This window comes from Sus scrofa, chromosome 14 (assembly GCF_000003025.6).
Source record: "Sus scrofa isolate TJ Tabasco breed Duroc chromosome 14, Sscrofa11.1, whole genome shotgun sequence".
Classification (NCBI taxonomy): domain Eukaryota; kingdom Metazoa; phylum Chordata; class Mammalia; order Artiodactyla; family Suidae; genus Sus; species Sus scrofa.
In genome coordinates this window covers 42080705-42101106 of record NC_010456.5, presented here as the reverse complement: position 1 = coordinate 42101106, position 20402 = coordinate 42080705, and the positions used below count along the sequence as shown (strand labels likewise).

At 42.6% G+C, this 20402-nt stretch overlaps 1 protein-coding gene across 2 annotated transcripts in view; it reads right to left on the bottom strand.

Annotated features, from left to right (window-relative positions):
* CORO1C (coronin 1C) overlaps nucleotides 1-20402 on the bottom strand; it is an 82663-nt gene that overhangs the window by 44024 nt on the left and 18237 nt on the right. For both annotated transcript variants that reach the window (XM_005670752.3, XM_001929345.6), the window contains exon 2: nucleotides 3892-4091. In XM_005670752.3, coding sequence (XP_005670809.2) covers nucleotides 3892-4086 — 195 coding nt within the window. In that variant the 5' untranslated portion in view covers nucleotides 4087-4091. The remainder of the gene's footprint in view (nucleotides 1-3891; nucleotides 4092-20402) is intronic.

Genomic DNA, 20402 nt, shown 5'->3' with positions numbered 1-20402 from the left:
ATATCACCTGACACTTGAGGGCTCCTCACTAGGCCCTGTCATCACAGCAGGTCCTTTCAAGAGTTCCCGAGACACAGAACTGTCTGCAGCGGCCACAGACCACTTTTCTTTGCTGGGCTCAGCCTTGCCCTTGGTGGAAAAGCAGCTACAAGATACAAGGCATCTACTTCCCAAAGTTACATGTGTTGGCACTAAGGAGGGAAAAAATGGAACAACAGTGTACCCTGTGCTGAATTTTGGGTAGCAAACCAGCTGCATTAGAAATCATGTTAGGAGTTCCCATCATGGCGCAGCGGAAACGAATCTGACTAGGAACCATGAGGTTGTGAGTTCAATCCCTGGCCTCACTCAGTGGGTTAAGGATGCGGTGTTGCCATGAGCTGTGGTGTAGGTCTCAGACGTGGCTCGGATCTGGAGTTGCTGTGGCTCTGGTGTAAGCTGGTGGCTACAGTTCCGATTCAACCCCTAGCCTGGGAACCTCCGTATGCCACGGGCGCAGCCCTAAAAAAAAAAAAAGAAATCATGTTAGGAGTTCCCTTTGCTGCTTAGCAGTAACAAACCCAACTAGTACCCATGAGGACTAGGGTTCAATCCCTGGCCTCACTCCGTGGGCTAAGGATCTGGCACTGCCGTGAGCTGTGGTGTACATTACAGACACGGCTTGGATCCCATGTTGCTGGGGCTGTGGTATAGCAGCAGCTGTAGATCCAACTGACCCCTAGCCTGGGAACTTCCATATGCCATAAGTGTGGCCCTAAAAAGATGAAAGAAAAAAAAAAAGAAGAAATCATGTTAAAATTGAGAGCCACAGGAGATGAGAGGTACTTCTGAGATCATCTAGACCTGCCCAAGCAGAAACCACTTTCATACACAGTCCCCCACATTACAGACAGAGAAGTAGCTGAGCAGAAGGACAAAGTGACATAACCATGTCCCACAAGTCAGTGACTGAGCAGAAATGGACTTCCACCTCCCCAACTTCCAGACTCATGTTCTTTCCTTGACGCCACACTGACCCTCAGGGCTCAATACACACACGTTAATGTATAAAAAACACACAGAGTTTGAGTGAATCTGTCTACTATAAAAATCGATTTCCCCAAGTATTGACCTTACTTCCAATGGCTGCTACTGGGCTTAGTTTATGCCAATGTCATCTCCTTCAACACAAATTATTTAAGGAGCAAAGCCACATAGAATGTATTATAGGCCTGGGAAAGAAGGCTGTGCCTCTGGAGGGGCCTTCAAAAACCAACACTTCATCCAAACTTTTTTTTTCTTGTTAGGGCCACACTGGCGGCATATAGAAGTTCCCAGGCTAGGGGTCAAATCAGAGCTATGACTGCACACCTACACAACAGCCACAGCAATGCAGGATCCAGGCTGCATCTGCGACCTACCCCACAGCTCACTGCAACACTGGATCCTTAACCCAGTGAACGAGGCCAGGGATCGAACCTGTGTCCTCATGGATACTAGTTGGGTTCATTACCCCTGAGCAACAACAGGAACTTCCCAAACATAATTTTTGAAGCCACTTCTTCTATCCTCATTCCTATACAGCTGTTTAGAGAACAAAGCACTAAAATAAAGCACTATTTATTAGGTGCAGACCACTTAAGGCAACTGAAAACCAAAGCATAAGATTCAGTTAGTTTAGGAACTGCATTCAGGTCTCCCATAAACAGTACGAACGAACTCTTCAGTTTCCCATGGTTTGTAAAAGCAAAGACAGAATCACAGAGCCTTCTGTCGATGTGGAACTTGAAGAGAACTGTTGGAACTCAAAAGAAGATTAGCCAATAAAAGTGTATCTTGGGCTTCTTGATTGACTTGTTCCATTTCTTTTAAGCAAAAATTGTCTCAAAGGTATCCCTCCTTTACTCCAAAAGAGATCATGATGCTTCAGTGGCCGATCTTCGCTGACTAGCTGAGGCATCTTCTCAACTAGGTGCCATAAAACCCACCACTGAGAAGTCAAGTTTCTACACGCTCCTTGCTCCTGGAGAACAAATCAACTAAAAAGTCATGGAGACCAAATGCAAACCCAGCATTAAATCCAAACTCCCACTCCAAAAGCAGGTGAGTACAGTTAAAACTGTATGATGTATTATTCGCCACTAAACTAATGGTTTTCGCCGCAAAAACATTTGAGCAGTATTTGAGTAGAAAATTTAATCTCAATTTAATGAAAAGTCTCCTTTAAACATGACCAGCAGCTTTGCCAATAAGAAGGTACGTTTGGAAACACATATAGGATTTGTTCCCCAGAGGCATCCATCTCTCATTTCCGTAGAGAGAGGGTCCTATTGTGTACCAGCACATCAATCCAGTCATGGAGGTACAAATCAGATGTTAAAATAAAACAAGTTAGTCATGAGCATCTGAGAGAATGAAAGTACAAGAGAACTGGAAGTTTTCCCAGCGAGAGTTTTCCTAAGGAAAAAACACCAAAATATAATGGGAAACGATTCTTTGACAGAAATTCACATTACTGCAACCACTTTCAGTATCACATGGTCTGTTATGATGAGACATGCCCCTAATATGCATGTTTCAGACTCAGGGAGACCCACTGTTCTCAGCAGAGTGGAAACAGCTGTAACGTGACCCAACATCTGCATCCTCACCGGTTCTGGGCCCTTATCATTAGGGCTCAGGACTCACCAAACTCACTTTCCTCCTGAAAGCTAATCAGAAAAACGACTCTTTCCAGGCTCTCTCTTTACTGTGTTTCCCGCCCCCCATTATTTGCAGTTCTGGGATTTCCTGTTAAAGCTGGTACAGATTTTCATCTACAATTGTCAAGAATGGTCAGAAAAATCACACATCTCCTATCTTCTCCTCCATATTGGAGAGGGCTCTCTGGCAGGATAAAGTCAGAAAAAGGGAGAACCAGGAAGCCCAGTGAGGTTCAAGGTCACACGGACCCACTTTCAGTAAAGACACTGTATTTCCACCCCTTGTTAACTCTGTTCAGATCCTATGGGGAAACTCAGTGTTGTCCAGACTTGAAATCTCCACTGTTTGTAGACATTTTCTTGAGCTCTCATCGCATTTACCATTCAAAAACAAAAACATTTCAGTCCTCACTGACTTCACACACACAAAAGAGTATCTTATAATCTTATAAATTTCTGACCATTTAAATTTCTGACCATTTAAAAACTTTTTTTTTTTTTTGGTCTTTTTAGGGCTGCACCTGCAGCATATGGAAGTTTCCAGGCTAGGGGTCGAATTGGACCTGCAGCTGCCAGCCTACATCACAGCCACAGCAATGTGTGATCCAAGCCACATCTGCAACCTACACCAGAGCTCACGGCAACTCTGAACCTTAACCCACTGAGCAGGACCAGGGATCAAACCCAACTCCTCATGAATACTAACTGGGTTTGTTACCACTGAGCCATGACGGGAACTCCTAAAAACATATTTTTTATTTTGCCACACCCATGATATACATGGTTCCCACAGCAGTAACTAGGAGTGACAACGCCGGACCGTCAACTTGCTGAGCCACTAGGTAACTCCAAAATGTAACTGTTTTTAAAACTGTACTTTGTAGAAAAATTTTTATGAAAAATGGATGATTACTAACCAGATCATAAGACTAATATGCCTGTCCATGCTCACAGCATCATCATAAGAATCTCTTCCATCCCTTGAGGGCCTGCCCAGAAGAGTTCACCACTCTGTTTAATGATTCTCTGTCAGAGAAAACCTGATGTGGTTAGTAAAGCGTGTGGAACTTAACCTCAGTTACATCAGAGTCTAATGACCCTAGAAATCGCACAATGCTTAGTGAACTATCAATCTCCAAAATCAATCTATTGCGGACTAAACAGAGATTACCAGAGAGTGTCTAAGAGGATGGAAAGTCAGATTACTTACCTTGTGCAAAGGGAGCACAAGGAACGCTCCTCCCCCACTAGCTTCTATGATTATGGCGACAAATCTGGGATTGACAGCGCAAAAGGAACTATCCCAGGTCACTCGAGAAACCCGGATATCATCGTAACACTGGTCATTTTTTACCGCTTGTCCAAACACATGCCGAAACTTGCTCTGCCGTACCACTCGCCTCATCGTGTCTGTGGGAGAACAAAAATTATGTTAAAGTCAAGCCCTCAAGTGAAAGCTCTACTTGCTCCTAGTGGAAAAGAAAACAAAACCCAAAAAACCCCAGAATAGTATGGCATTTTGTCTGCTCTCCTTACAAGTAGCCAAATGGCAAATCCAAATTTCCTTTAACAGCACATACCCAGAGAAAACTGCAAAATGCGTCAGGGAAAGAATTACAAAGAAATGAAAAATTCCTAAATTAAGATCCAGAAACAGCTCATCAGCTTTAATTTCAAGAGAAAGATCAAGGTAAAGAATGAAAGAAAATTAGTCCTTCAGGGTTGGGTGGGAATTAAAGACATCCCGCTCCAACTCCTCCCCTCTTTATAGATAAGAAAACTCCAAAGTGAAGTTATCTGTAGACTTGAAGCTGAAGAACCCTCCCTCTCCCAAATTATGATACTGTGCCTTTTTCCTCAGTCTGCCAAGGTAATTTTTCCGCTTTTAGGCATTTTCCCCAGACATCAGCACTCTGCTGTCTGAGAGCAGTGCCGGCTCACGAGTGTTGCCACAAGACCAAATATGCAGTGGAGAATTCAACCCAAGCAAACCACCTCTGTCTTCAAGAGCTTTCCAACACAGACAGGATAATCCGAGCAACTCAGAATTAAACTGGTGCCGACCGCTACCAGGAGCCCAACTGCAACCAAGAGTCAAAAGCCGGGTCTTGGAAAAGAGTAGCAAAAATTGTGATGGAGAGCAGAGACGAGGATGACAAGAGGTCTGACTGTAGCATATTGGACCTTTTAGACAGGAAGGTACAAAAAGTAAGGGGTTGGGCTAAGAAGCTATGATAGAAAACCGGGCCTGAGAAAGGCCTGGATTGATCATGAGGTGGCAGTGAGACAGAGGAAAAGACCAACTCAGGGAGGGGTCATGTCAGAGGTGATCACTCACCATAGCCACTTCCCAAATAAACCAGAGGATCTGGGGACAGGAAGTACCACCAAGCTAGCACTCCTGGGCTTCCTCATGGGTCAGTTCAGACCCTTAATTCCAGCTAGCTGTCCAACAGACATGTGCGCTGACAACATCAGACTTTAGGATCAACAAGGCCCCACCTGACTGAGGTTTCCTAGGCTGCACGGCAATGTCATTTTCCTGTCTGCTAATGCAGGACATTCCGTTCATTCTGGCGAGGGTAGAAGGAGCCCCAAGAAAACACACGTGGGAACAGAACGTGGTCAAACGTTCACAGTGCAGCTGAAAACCAGCCCTCTGACCCCCTAAGGACAGAGGGGGGCTAACTACCACCTGTCCGCTCACGCCAGATGGGACACAAGTGGGGCTGCTGCGAATTCCTGCCCACCAAGTCCCTTCCTCGTGGCCCTGAGCCCGCTGCGAAGTGCAGGAGGCAGCAAGTCCTGCCAGTCTCCTTCTACCCTTTCAAGGCGTGTGCAGGGGTGGCCTCTCTCCAGGCTTGGGGCATGCGACTGGGCTGAGGCAACAAAGCCTTGGCAGCCTGGGGAGCACCCGTGTTCCTCTACCCAGCTGCTGCCAGGCCTTTCCAGCTGACTACCGGGACCAGACGCTAAGGGAAAGTGGTCGAGGAGATGGCAAACGACTCGCTTCCACTTGGCCAGGGTCCTCCATGTGTGAAACAGTCCACATACCTCTCAGGTTGGAGGAGCTAAGACGGCTTCCCCGAGGTGGTGAAAACCAAAAGGAAAACACATCCACCCAAAAGCTGACGCACAGCCAGCTGGTCTCAGGATCCACTTCCCCACCCAGCCATCTGCACAAGTTTGCAGAAGCTGGAACCCTCGACGTTACCTTCCAGTAAGTTAACACAGACGAAGTGAGAATCACGCCATATGTTAAAAAGTTAATATCCTTCATGTATAAAGTTTTTATAGATTCTGAATAAACATGAAAATTCCAATAGAAAATTACACAAAGGACTCGGAGAGGTAATTTATGAAACAAACACAAATGACACTTATCTCTACTCCTTCTGCAGATCCTAATAAAATGACAGGAAAGGAATAAAAGCAGGTGTAAACACCAAAGGACATGAGAAAGGATACTGCAAAGGAGCCTATGAGAGAGCAAATGCAACCACAAACTGTGGAAGACAGAAAGTTGTCATGCACCCGTAACTGAATGGAGTGGGAGCGTTCTCCGCTCAGCTGGGCCTCAGGAGGGAAGGCTCACAGGAGGACACCAGGCCCACCACGAAACCACCACGCACCCAGAAAGGAAAGCGCATATCTCTAAAGGCAGAGATAGGGGAGAGGGGCTGCAGGGAAGACTGACTGCAGGCCTGAGCAGAAGCAGCTAGACACCCAGCTCTGCTCCTCCAGGGCTGCACAGTCAGAGAGGGGCCAGTCCCCTGCCCAGCCCCAGAGGAAGCCACATGGCCGGCCTGGACAGGATGGTACCCCCACAGGAGAGCACCAGTACCAGCTGATGCGACCAGGACAACCTGGTTCTGCAGAGTGGAGTCCCTTGTTCCAGGGGCTCCCAGAACACTGGCTGCCTGGCCTAGAGAGCAGCCACCTGACCCTGCAGAAGGTCAACCCTCCCTACTCTCTGTGAGGTCCACCACCCATCCAGTCCCTGTACACACAGAGATATCAGATCGGCTTTCTGTGGCCCACTATTCAATGTGAGTGGACATGTGAGGAAGTGTCTAATTTGAAAAAAGGAGACAATTTTTCCTCTTCACTCAAACACCATCTAATCTAACAATATGAATATTAATATAAATATGGAAAGGGCTTTGAATGTCTTTATTGAAAACTACCACAGAAATCGACTGGCTGGCTTACACATTAAAATACCTTTAAAAGTCATAGATTACACATAGCGACATATGTTATACAGGTTTTCATCCTAAGTACACAAAATCAGAATGACATATAGGTTCTTTTGCTACAGCCACAGAGCAGTGTCACCTACAGAGCAGAGAGAAAGGAGAAAAGCAGGGGCTTCCAAAGTGCTGGGCTTTCCGGGCCAGGCCATTCACTTCCAAGGTTGAACCTGATCTGGGCTCAGCTACCCACATGCGGCACAGCTGCTTTCACTGCACACAACAGAGAAAAACAATTAACAGGGCCACCTCCAGAGTCAGGCAGCCTTGAAGTGAGAAGCAGAGCCCTACCACTTACTTCCTGGCCATGGCTCAGTAGGGCAAATCACAGTCTCAAGTGTCAGATTCTCTGTTTGGAAATGGGTACAGTAAAGTTGAAGTGATCACTAAGTGAGTACTTGCTGATGGGACTGTGGCAGGGGATTGTTTTGTTAAGATACCCAGTGTGGTTAGAAACACATAATTAACATATTAGCTACTGTTATCATCCTAGTGCTTGACATAAGATTAAGATTCATATCCCAGCTCTGCCATTACCTTTCTGAGTCTCAGTTTCCTCATCTATAAAATGAAGGAAATGATACCTTTAATAAGAATTAAAAACAATATTTGACAAAGCCTAGATCCAAATGGCTTCACTGCTAAAATCTATCAAATATTTAAAGAATTGATACCATTTCTTCTCAAATTCTTATAAAGAATAAAAGGACACATTTCCAAACAGATTTTACAAGGCCAGTATTACTCGCTATCCAAATCAAAGACATCACAAGAAAACTAGACTAATATATTTTATAAATACAGATGCAAAATTCCTCAATAAGGAGTTCCCACTGTGGCACAATGTGATAAGCAGTGTCCTGGGAGCCCTGGGACACAGTCAATCCCTGGCCCTGCACAGCGGGTTCAGGATCTGGCATTGCCACACCTGTGGCTTAGGTTGCAACTGCAGTTTGGATCTGACCCCTGACTCAGGAACTCCATATGCTGCAGGGTGGCCAAAAAAGAAAAGAAAAAAGAAAGAAAGAAAGAAAAAGGAGAAAAACAAAACCTCAATAAAATACTAGGAGACCAAATCTAGCAACATATGAAAAGGATTATACACCATGACCAAGTGGGACTTATTCAACAATGCTAGGTTGGTTTGACATCTGAAAATCCACTAATGTAATATATATCAATCAAACAGATCATATGATCACCTGACAGAAAAAGTATCTTACAAGATTCAACACTCTTGGAGTTCCCATTGTGGCTGAGCAGGTTAAGAACCCAACCAGTATTCATGAGGATGCGGGTTTGATCCCTGGCCTCGCTCAGTGGGTTAAAGGATCTGGTGTTGCTGCAAGCTGTGGTGTAGGTGGCAGCCGTGGCTCAGATCTTGCATTGCTGTGGCTGTGGCATAGGCTGGCAGCTGCAGCTCCAATTGGACCCCTAGCCTGGGAATTTCCGTATGCTGAAAGTTCAGTCCTAAAATACATACACACACACAAAAGATTCAACACTCTTTTGTGATAAAAACACTCAACAAATAGAAGGCAACTTCCTGCAACTGATTTCTTTAAAAACCCACAGCTAATACAATATTCAACAGTGAAATGTCTTTTTCCTAACATCAAATATCAGACAAGGATGTCCACTCTTGCCACTTCTACTCAAAAATATACTATTAGTTCTATGCAGAGCAATTAGGTGAAAAAAGAAAAGGTATTCAGATTACAAAGGAAGAAGTAAAACTATCTCTGAATGCAGCTGACATGATTTACAAATAGAAAATCCTAAGAGATCCACTAAAAAACTAATAGAATAAACCAGGTCAACAGGATTGTAGAATAAGAGATCAATATACAAGAATGAATTATATTTCTGTACGCTCATAACAATGGGAAACAGAAATTAAGAAAACAGCTCCATTTACAACAGTATCAAAAAGAATAAAATACTGGAAGTTCCTGTCATGGTGCAGCATAAACAAATCTGACTAGTAACCATGAGGATGCAGTTTCAATCCCTGGCCTCGCTCAGAGGGTTAAGGATCCAGCATTGCTGGGAGCTGTGGTGTAGGTGGAAGACACAGCTCGGATCTTGTGTTGTGGTGGCTATGGCGTAGGCCAGAAGCTGTAGCTCCAATTCAACTCCTAGCCTGGGAATGTCCCTAAGCCTTGTGTAGGCCCCAAAAGAGCAAAAATTTAAAAATAAAATAAATAAAATACTTTGGAATAAACCTAAGCAAGAAAGTGGAACACTTAAACTTGAAAACATTGCCGAATTAAAGACATAATTAAATGGAAAGACATGTTCATGGATCAAAAAGCTTAGCATTAAGATGGCAATACTTCCCAAAATGAGGTACAGATTTGATGCAATCCCTATCAGAATCCCATAACATCCTGGTAGAAACTGACAAACTGATTTTAAAATCCATATGGAATTGCAAAGGGCCCCATAACAGCCGAAACACCCTTGAGGAAAAAAAGACAAATTAGGAAGATTCACACTTCTTGACTGCAAAACTTATACAAAGCAATGGCAATCAAGAAAGTGAGGCAGGGAGTTCCGCTGTGGAGCATTGGGATCAGGAGTGTCTCTGCAGTGCCAGGATACAGGTGCAATCCCTGACCTGACACAGGTGTTGCCACAGCTGCGATATAGGCTGCAACTTCAGCTCAGATCTGATCCCCGGCCCGGGAACTCCATATGCTGCATTTTGAAGTCCATATTGGACTTTGTCAAAATTAAAAATCTTTGTGCTTCAAAAGTCACCACCAAGAAAGTGAAGACAACCTACAGCATGGAAGAAAATTTTTGCAAATCATATAGGTGACAAGGCACTTGTACCTAGAATACATAAAGAATTCCTACAGTTCAACAACAAAAAGACAAATAATCCAATTTAAAAATGAGCAAAGGGAGTTCCCGTCATGCCATGCCGTTGTGGCGCAGTGGTTAACGAATCCGACTGGGAACCATGAGGTTGCGGGTTCGGTCCCTGCCCTTCCTTGCTCAGTGGGTTAACGATCCGGCGTTGCCGTGAGCTGTGGTGTAGGTCGCAGACACGGCTCGGATCCCGAGTTGCTGTGGCTCTGGCGTAGGCCGGTGGCTACAGCTCCGATTGGACCCCTAGCCTGGGAACCTCCATATGCCGCGGGAGCGGCCCAAAAAATAGCAAAAAGACAAAAAAAATAAAATAAAAATAAAAATAAAAATGAGCAAAGGACTTGAATAGGTATCTTCCCCCAAAAGATATACAAATGTTCAATATGAAGATGCTGGACATACTTAGTCATTGGAGAGATGTAAATCAAAACTTCACACCCACCAGGGCAGAATCAGGCCAGAAAACAACAAGTGTGGATGAGGATGCAGAGAAATCAGAACCCTCAGGCACTGGTGGTGGGAATGTAAAATAATGCAGCTGCTTTCGAAAGCATTCTGGCAGTTCTGAAATAATTAAACATAGAATTACAATATGACCCTGAAATTCTACAATTAGGAATATACCCGCAAAGGACTGAAAACAAGTATTCAAACAAATATTTGTATAGGAATTTTCACAGCAACAAATTCACAATAGCCAAAGGTGAATATAACCCATATATTGGATGTCCACTGGATGAATGGAGTAACAAACTGAGATATATCTACAAAGTGGGATACTATTAGAGATAAAGAGGAATTAAGTACTTGCTAATACATGCAACAACTTTGATGATCCTTGAAAACATTACGCTAAGTGAAAGAAGCCAATAATTCCAAGAGTCTACATATTGATTCCCATTCACATGGAAGTCCAAAATAGGCAAATCTACATTCACAGAAAGTAAATCAGGGGTTGCTGGGTGGGGGTGAGGGGGTACAGGGGGATAGAAAGTTATAGCTAAAGAGTACAGGGTCTCTTTTTGAAGTGATGAAAATATTCGACAACTATGGTGACAGATGCCCGTTTATTTATTTATTTATTTATTTATTTTATTTTATTTTATTTTTTTGGGTCTTTTTCTAGGGCCGCACCCGAGGCGCATGGAGGTTCCCAGGCTAGGGGTCGAATAGGAGCTGTAGCCACTGGCCTACACCAGAACACAGCAACGCAGGATCCGAGCCTCATCTGTGACCTACACCACAGCTCACAGCAACACCAGATCCTTAACCCACGGAGCAGAGCGAGGCCAGGGATCGAACCCGAAACCTCATTGTTTCCAGTTGGATTAGTTAACCACTGAGCCACTACGGAACTCCCACATATTTGTGAATACACTAAAAACCACTGAACTGTACACTTTAAGTAGGTGAGCTGTATAACATGTGAACTATATCTCAATAAAGCTGTTCCTTAAAAACCTGCAAAGTGCCTAGCACTGAATCTGAAGCATAGTAAGCACAGTCTAAAAAATGTCAGCAATTATTATTTGAGTCCACTTTTATGAAGTTAGCCATACAATGAGACACCAACATCAAATGCTTTCACTGACATGTGGAGTCTGAAAAAAGGACAGACTGAACTTCTTTGCAGAAGAGATGCTGACTCACAGACATTGAAAAACTTATGGTCTCTGGAGGAGACAGTCTGGGGGGTGGGGGGATGCGCTTGGGCTGTGGGATGGAAATCCTGTGAAATTAGATTGTTATGATCAGTATAAATAATAATAATAATAATAAAATTGCATCAAAAATAAAAAAAGAGTCCACTTTTCTTTTTTTTTTTTTTTTTTTTTTGTCTCTTTGCCATTTCTTGGGCTGCTCCCGCGGCATATGGAGTTTCCCAGGCTAGGGGTCTAATTGGAGCTGTAGCTGCCAGCCTCTGCCAGAGCCACAGCAACGTGGGATCCGAGCTGCGTCTGCAACCTACACCACAGCTCACGGCAACGTCGGATCCTTAACCCACTGAGCAAGGCCAGGGATCAAACCCACAACCTCATGGTTCCTAGTCGGATTCGTTCACCACTGTGCCACGACGGGAACTCCAAGAAGAGTCCACTTTTAAAGGTTTCCCTACCCAAAGGGGAAAAAGCCAAATCAATTTTCTACTCTTTATGAGCCAGAAGTATAATTTTCAAATTAATGAACTGGTATCAGTTATCAAGGAACTTTTACAAAACTTTATGTTCTCCCACCTCAGTATGTAATTATTTACTCTATTTTAAATTACCTCAAAGGAAAAAATAAAAACTATCTCAGAACAAATTAGAAATATCTCAAACAGCAAAAACCCCTTCTTCTCAAAAATTATCAAATGGTATTAGTGCTTCACCAATTTTTTAAATGTTCAGCTATAAATTTATAAATTGTCTATAATCAAATTTAGGAGTTTTTTTTGTTTTTTCTTTTTGGCCATGCCCTTGGCATGTAGAAGTTCCCTGGCCAGAAATTAAACCCTGGCCACAGTAGTGACCCAAGCCACAGCGGTGACAACACTGGATCCTTAACTCCAGGAGTACTTTAATTAAATATCTTGTCCCAAATTACACAACTAAAGTGTCCCCCAAACTAAAGCAATCCAACTTTCAGCTATATTAAAAAGAGTAATGAAAAAATCATGAACTAATGTGTAGACAGAAAGTCCAAGGAAAGACTATACTCCACTTTAAATGCCTTGTCAGAGTTCAACTTTGGACAGGCTGCCTGCTCATTAGATCTTTCATGCACAAATTCTTCAAATCGCATTGGGCCTTTTCTTTGCAATTATCACTTATAAAGGATCTTTATAGTAATAAGGAGGGAGATGATGCAGAAATAAGTCATTCATTGAGCAAATCAAAAAAATGTTTATGTATTTTTAAATGAACTGACTTTAGATAAAAAAAAATGCAACGTGGTTTTTAATGTTCACAAAATGTTGGGAATTATAAACCTTATCCAAGGACTTATAATATGCAACTTATCATTCTATCCATATTTCCAGTAAGAATGAGACGATTTTAGAATATGTTTCATTCTAATAAAAACTGATGTGTCTTTGAAAGACAATCTGAGAGCAGGTTGAGAGCTCAGGCCCAACTGTGAAATTTTCTCTCTGGGATTCGGTTGAAACCTCTGTTTTAGAAACACAGGTAGCTCCCATCGTGGCTCAGGAGAAACGAACCTAACTAGTATCCACTAGGATGCAGTTCCATCCCTGGCCTCACTCGGTGGGTCAGGGATCCGGCGTTGCCGTGAGTTTCGGTTTAGGTCATAGATGTGGTTTGGATCCCGCGTTGTTGTGGCTGTGGCGTAGGCCGGCAGTTGCAGTTCTGATTCGACCCCTGGTCTGGGAACCTCCATATGGTGAGGGTGCAGCCTAAAAAGAAAAAAAAAAAAAGAACGAAAGAAAGAAACACAGACACTTGCCTCCTCTGCTCAAGTTTCCAGGTGTTATTGAAGGCCAAGCAAGAGGTTTAAGAGTTAGGTCTTGATTGTCCAGCAGCTATCGTAGTAAGTCAACTTTTTAAAAAAAATCTAAATATGGCCGCACCCACAGCCAATGGAAGTTTCCAGGCCAAGGACTGAATCTGAGCCAAGCTGCAACCTACACTGCAGCTATGGCAATGCTGGATCCTTTAACGCACGGTGCCAGAACAAGCCACTGCAGTCAGATTCTTAACCCACTGTGTCACAGCAAGAACTCCACAATAAACTTTTTATTTATCTTTTTCATAGTCAATATGCTGCACATTACTTCCCTAGGACTTATTTGTCTTTTAACTGGAAGTTTGTACCTTTTGACCCCTTCAAGCATTTCATCCACCCCCCCACACACACATACCCCCAACTCTGGAAATCATCAATCTACTGCTGTTTCCATGAGCTTGGGTTTTCATTTTTAAGATTCAACATGTAAGTGAAACACAGTATTTGTCTTTCTCTGATTCATTTCACTTAGCATAATGCTCTCAAGATCCACCATGTTGTCACAAATGGCAGGATTTCCTTCTTTTTAACGGTTGAATAATATTTCATCAAACCACATTTCTTATCCATTTATCTGCCCATGGACACTTAGGTTGTTTCCATTACCTTAGCTATTGTAAATAATACTGCAATGAACGTGGGAGTGCAGATATCTTTCCAAGATACTGACTTAGTATCCTTTGGATAAAAACCCAGAAGTGGAACTGCTGGATTATATGGTAGTTCTATTTTTAATTTTTTGAGGAACTTCCACACTATTTTCCATAGTGGCTGCACCCATTTACATTCCCACATAAATTTCTCATTAGTAGATATTATGCTCCTGTTTTTAGCCTCAAGTAAAGAAAATCTAAAAGCTGACTATCAATATCTACAATATTTAACAGCTCATTGAAGGAAACAAAAAAACGATTAAAATTTTCTTTACTTGTTAGGTAAACATCTTAACCAAGAACAAGCTATAAAAAAATCAGAAAAAAAAAAAAAAAAAAGGAGATCCCCGGTGGCTCAGTGGAAACGAATCTGACTAGTATCCATGAGGTCATAGGTTCAATCCCTGGCCTCACTCAGTGGATTAAGGATCCAGCATTGCCATGAGCTGTGGCGGTGGTGTAGGCCAGAGGCTGCAGTTCTGATTTGACCCCTAGCCTGGGAACCTCCACGTGCCATGGTTCAACCCTGAAAAGAAAAGAAAAAAAAAAAAAAAAAAAAAAATCAGGCCTGTGGTTTAAGGACTTATATTATAAGCATCAGAATAAAGTTTGCTAAAAACCATCCTCAGAATAAAGCTTCCATTTCACAGTCAGTTGTAATCCTGAGCCGTTAGAATGTAAAGTGTAAAAGCACACTTCTTATAGTACTGTCTAATCATGTCATACATAGAAAATTTATTTCACAGGACATTCAAGAAACGTGTGGGGTAGAAAAAATATAGACAAGGTGTTTATGGTGCTGTTATGACCCCAAATAAAATACTCTCAAAACACCTGAGTAAATGTTATTACATTTCTCTCTATTCTGTCTACTTCCATCAACCTCATCAACCTCATAAAAAATGACCACAATTTTGACATTTTCCTGTTTATTGAGAAGCTATCTGTTTAAAGATTCCAGCAGATGCACTTCTATGATTTGTATGAAAGGAAACACATCCTGCTAGGAACACATACAGGAAAACCCCTACCAGCAGCGAAATCCTGCATGTGCTGAGACCTTCCCAGCGCGTCAATGACTCAAGCGCTCAGGAGGCTGAGAATGTCCCCTAGCCAGCAGCAACCACAGGAAAACTCAGAAGGTCCCAACAGGGAAAGAACATGTTCCTTCTATGTTGCTTTTATGGCAGACACTTTTTAATGTGGGAGAAGTTGGATATGTTATTTAATTTAAAGTGGCAAGTAGGATTGCAGTGGGGGAAACAAACACCCCCAATTCAGCTACTTAAATGGCAATGCCAACAGCTGGAAATTCTTTTTAAGAAGCTGGAAATGTAATATGTAAGCCTACGTGGACTACACATTCAAAAGAAAGCAGACACCCAAAGCAAATATGGGAGGTACTCTGATTAAATATAAAAATTCAACATTCATCATTTCTAGATATGAGATATGAGGGTTTTTTTTCTGAAACAAAGCCCACCAGTGACACTTGAAGAGTTCACTTAACAAATCATTTTTACTGTATCCAATTCCTTAATTAACAGATTCATATGTGAGATACTCGAGAAGAAAAAAAATGCCTAATTTTACCTACTTTAATAGTTGTTTTAAAATGGAAGAAAAAGACTACATGCAACAATTTGCTTTATATAAAGCAAAGCAAAAATTCAGATATACAACAGACCTCATACACAGCAGCTATGGCTGAAAGGTTTGCATTCTACGCTTGACACTGAGGTGTTAAAAAAATTTTAGAAAAATTGCTGACCACCTAAGACAACTGAGTGCAAGTATGGAACAGCCTTGAGGTTGGTTCAATTTATTATGACCCCAAGAACAGCAAAATAAGGGTAAAAATTCACACTCTTTATAGCCTTCCAAACACTTTCATCCCATTATCTATCTACCCAGGTAATAGGTAAAATGCCAAGAATGAGGGAAGCCAACTATAAATGTGCTTTGTTTCAAGAACCCAGTCTCATTTTGGCTTTTAAATGTTTCTTGGAACAAAAAGACAGGGAAATATGAGGAAGATCTACCAAGAAGCCTCCAAGCTGGGTCCTCACAGAAGCCTGGAATGGAAAGGGTCATCCGTTCCAAGCCCTTCATTTTCAGCCCAGAGACACTGTGTGACTCGCCCTTAGATAAAGGACTTGGGAGAGAGACAAGATGATCTCGAACCACAAAGTATAGGGCAGTTCAACTTTTTACCCCCTGAACTTTCTTACTTTTTCCATGACAAACTCCCCACACACATACAATCTGGCTTTCCCACGTCAGCCAATGATGCCTCTCAGAACTCTTTCAAGGGGGTGCTGCCCAGACACCTCACATCCAGGGTTCCACTTGGCCTGTTGGTGCCATGTTTTAAAATATGAAACTGCATTCTACTCACACTTTATAAAATACGGAAACTGGCTGTTAATACTCAAATATACTGAGACCAACAAGAGAACACATTAGGTATGCCAAAGGAAACACATCTTTGCTTCCGACTGAAAACCCTTAGGCTTGGGAATTCCCGTGGTGGGGCAGCAGAAACAAACCCGACTAGGAACCATGAGGTTGCGGGTTCGCCCCCTGGCCTTGCTCAGTGGGTTAAGGATCTGGCATTGCCGTGAGCTGTGGTGTAGGTCGAAGACGCGGCTCAGATCTGGCATTGCTGTGGCTGTGGCCTAGGCCAGCACCTATAGTTCCCATTAGACCCCTAGCCTGGGAACCTCCATATGCTGTGGGTGCTGCCCTAAAAGCAAAAAAAAAAAGGAAAACCCTTAGGCTTAAGTCCAGAGGACTCTGTTCAGATGTCCAAGGAGAGCCTGAAAGGACACGCATAAAAAGCTGGGAGTCTACATATTAATAATGATTTCTAAAAGATGAGGTACAACAAACAGTTTTGTTCTTTTTAAAGTTTTCTAAGAAAGGAACTCCTACTTTTACAGTTTACAATTTTGTACTCATTTCAAACTTCTTACAAAGAAAAGTGGGAAACAAACTGATATCAACACAGGCACTCGCTGATGACTTAAGAGTAGGTCATGCAACTCTGAGTGACTGCCACAAAGTCTGACCAGAGATGAAATGAATGTGGAAATACATAAAGCAAATCACCATGATGTGCACGTTATCTTACAATTTTGTATGTCAATTATACTCAATAAGGTTGTAATTTTAAAAAAAAGGAGGGGGGAGTTCCCGTTGTGGCGCAGTGGTTAACGAAACCGACACGACTGGCCCAGCAATTTCACTTAAAAATTAATAATGAGTGTGTTTCAAAACACGCTTTCTATACTGATGACCTACTTTTCTTATCAACAGCTGAAGGAAAGCCCACGGTGTATGACTGTTCAAACTTGCTAAGTCTGCTTCCACTACTTAGTCACATGCACTTTCTCTTGTAATAAAATTTTAATAATTCTTTGGCAATATACTTATACCAGGAAATGAAATCACTGGACTCCCAGATCTGTGTGTGTGTGTGTGTGTGTGTGTGTGTTCAAGGCATTTTATGAAGACCCTCATAAGGCCAGCCACAGGCAAAACTAGCGATGTCAAAAAAAACAAAGTTATCACCTTCAACTGAAGAATTTCCATTTTTCCTTTTTTCTGTTTTTCCTATATACCCTGGGCAGGCAGTGATTAAATAACATACTCATGACCACATTTCCAAGGGAAGGAGAGGAGGAACAACTGGCCTGGATGCAAGATAAGTTCATCCTGACACAGTCACCTAGCCACTAAATTGTTCCAATCCTGTGGCTGTTGGTTTCTTCATCTATAAAATGGGAGACCTAAAATAAATTATTTCTAGGGTCCATTATTGATTTGAATTATCATTAAATGCATTAATCTAAAGCTTTCAAGTCTACACAGAATGCTTCCTTCACTGAGATCCAGTCTACATCCCCCCAGTAAAATACACACACAATTCAAGGATAAGGGAATGAGTTACCAGCACCCACAGGATTATACACATAACACACATGCTTGGCTGTGAATGCTGAAGAGCTCTTTAGTCCCAGTCATTCATCACACATTTATTCAACAACTATTTGCCGAGCTCTGACCATGCGCAGGTGCAATGGTGAGCAAGGGGACAGGCCCAGCTCTCATGGAGCTGTGGAGCTGACAGTCTCCAGGAGGAGATGTCACAATCAAATATTCACACCCACGATACTGTGCACTGGGACAAATGCTGGGATGCAGGAGCACATGGGGGCAGAGACTCAATAACCAGGGTGAAGAACCACGTCTTAAGTACAGCTCCCAAGAGCCTTCTCTTTATAAGTCGGGTGTCTGCAAAGAGCAAAAACATAGGGATAATATTTAAATTACTTATTGCGCCTTTTCAGGTAAATACCTGGACCCATGGCTTTAAAATTAAGGTAATCTGTCCACAAAGGTGCCCAGCTCTTGAAGGTAAACAAATTGAAAGGTTATTTGAAAATGAAACTAACCCTGTTTGAAATAAAAATCTCCCTATGTTTCCAGAATTTTCAGAAATTCTTTAGAAACAGCAAAGTATACAGGCATACACAGCTCAAAGATATTGCAGTTTCAGTTTCATATCACCCCAATAAAGCAAATACCGAAATGAAGTGAATCACATGAACTTTTTGGTTTCCTGGTGCAAATAAAAGTTATGTTTATACTGTGGTCTGTCAGGCATGCAACAGCATTATGTCTTTAAAAAAAAAAAAAACCACCAATGTGCATACCTTAATTCAAAAATACTTTATTACGGAGTTCCCTTCGTGGCTCGATGGTTAACGAATCCGACTAGGAACCATGAGGTTGCGGGTTCGATCCCTGGCCTTGCTCAGTGGGTTAACGATCCGGCGTTGCCGTGAGCTGTGGTGTAGGTTGCAGACACGGCTCGGATCCCATGTTGCTGTGGCTCTGGCGTAGGCGGGCAGCTATGGCTCCGATTCGACCCCTAGCCTGGGAACCTCCATATGCTGCGGGAGCGGCCCAAGAAATGGCAAAAAATAATAATAATAATAATACTTTATTGCTTGGGGGAAAAAGAAAAGCCACTTGTCATCTGAGTCTTTAGCAAGTTGTGATCTTTTTCTGGTGGAGGGTCCTGCCTGACGTTGATGGCTGCTGACTGACCAGGATGGTGGTTGTTGAAGGTTGGGGTGGTTGTGGTAATTTCTTTTCTTTTCTTTCTTTTTTTATTTTGGCCTCACCCACAGCATATGGAAGTCCTCGGGCCAGGGATTCAATCTGAACCACAGATGCTACAATGCCGGATCCTTTAACCCACTGGGCCACAGTGGGCGCTCCCTTTTTTCTGTTTTTTTTTTTTTTTTTTTTTTTTTTTTTTTTTTTTTTTGGAGGTAATCTCTTAAAATAAGACAATAATGAAGTCTGCCGCAACCACTGACTCTTCCCTTCACAAAAGACTTCTCTGTAACATGCAAAGCTGTTGGATAGCATTTTACCCACACCAGAACTTTTTTCATAATTGGGATCAATCTCTCAAATCTTGCTTGCTTTATCAACTAAGATTATATAATAGTTTAAATCCTTTTTTGTCATTTCAACAATCTTCACAGCATCTTCACCAGGAGTAGAGTCTATCTCAAGTAATCACTTTCTCTGCATATCCATGAGAAGCAAATCCTCATCTGTTCAAATTTTATCATGAGACTGCAGCCATTCAGTCACATCTTCAGATGCCACTTCTAATTCTAGCTCTCTTGTTATTTCCACCACATCTGCAGTTACTTCCTCCTCTGAAGTCATCCATGACGGTTGGAATTAACTTTTTCCAAACTTCTGTTAATGTTGATACTGTGACCTCTTCCCATGAATCATGAATGATCTTAATGGCATCTAGAGTGGTGAATCTTTTTTTTTTTTTCCTAGGGCCGCGGCATATCGAGGTTCCCAGGCTAGGGGTCCAATCGGAGCTGTAGCTGCCGGCCTATGCCAGAGCCACAGCAACTCGGGATCCAAGCCTCATCCAAGCCTCACGGCAACGCCGGATCCTTAACCCACTGAGCAAAGCCAGGGATCGAACCCGCAACCTCATGGTTCCTAGTCGGATTCGTTAACCACTGTGCCACAACGTGAACTCCTAGAGTGGTGAATCTTCCAGGTTTTCAGTTGACTTTGTCCAGAACCATCAGAGGAATCACCACCTACGTCAGCTACAGCCTTACAAAATTTATTTCTTAAAAAATAAGACTTAAAAGTCAAAACTTTTTTTTTCCCTTTTTAGGGCCGCACCCACAGCATACAGAAGTTACCAAGCTAGGGGTCAAATCAAAGCTGCAGCTGCCTGTCTACACCACAGCTCATGGCAACCTAAGTTCTTAACCCACTGAGCAAGGCCAGGGATCAAATCTGCATCTTCATGGATACTAGTTGGGTTCGTTACTGCTGAGCCACAACAGGAACTCCCAAAACTACTACTTGATCCA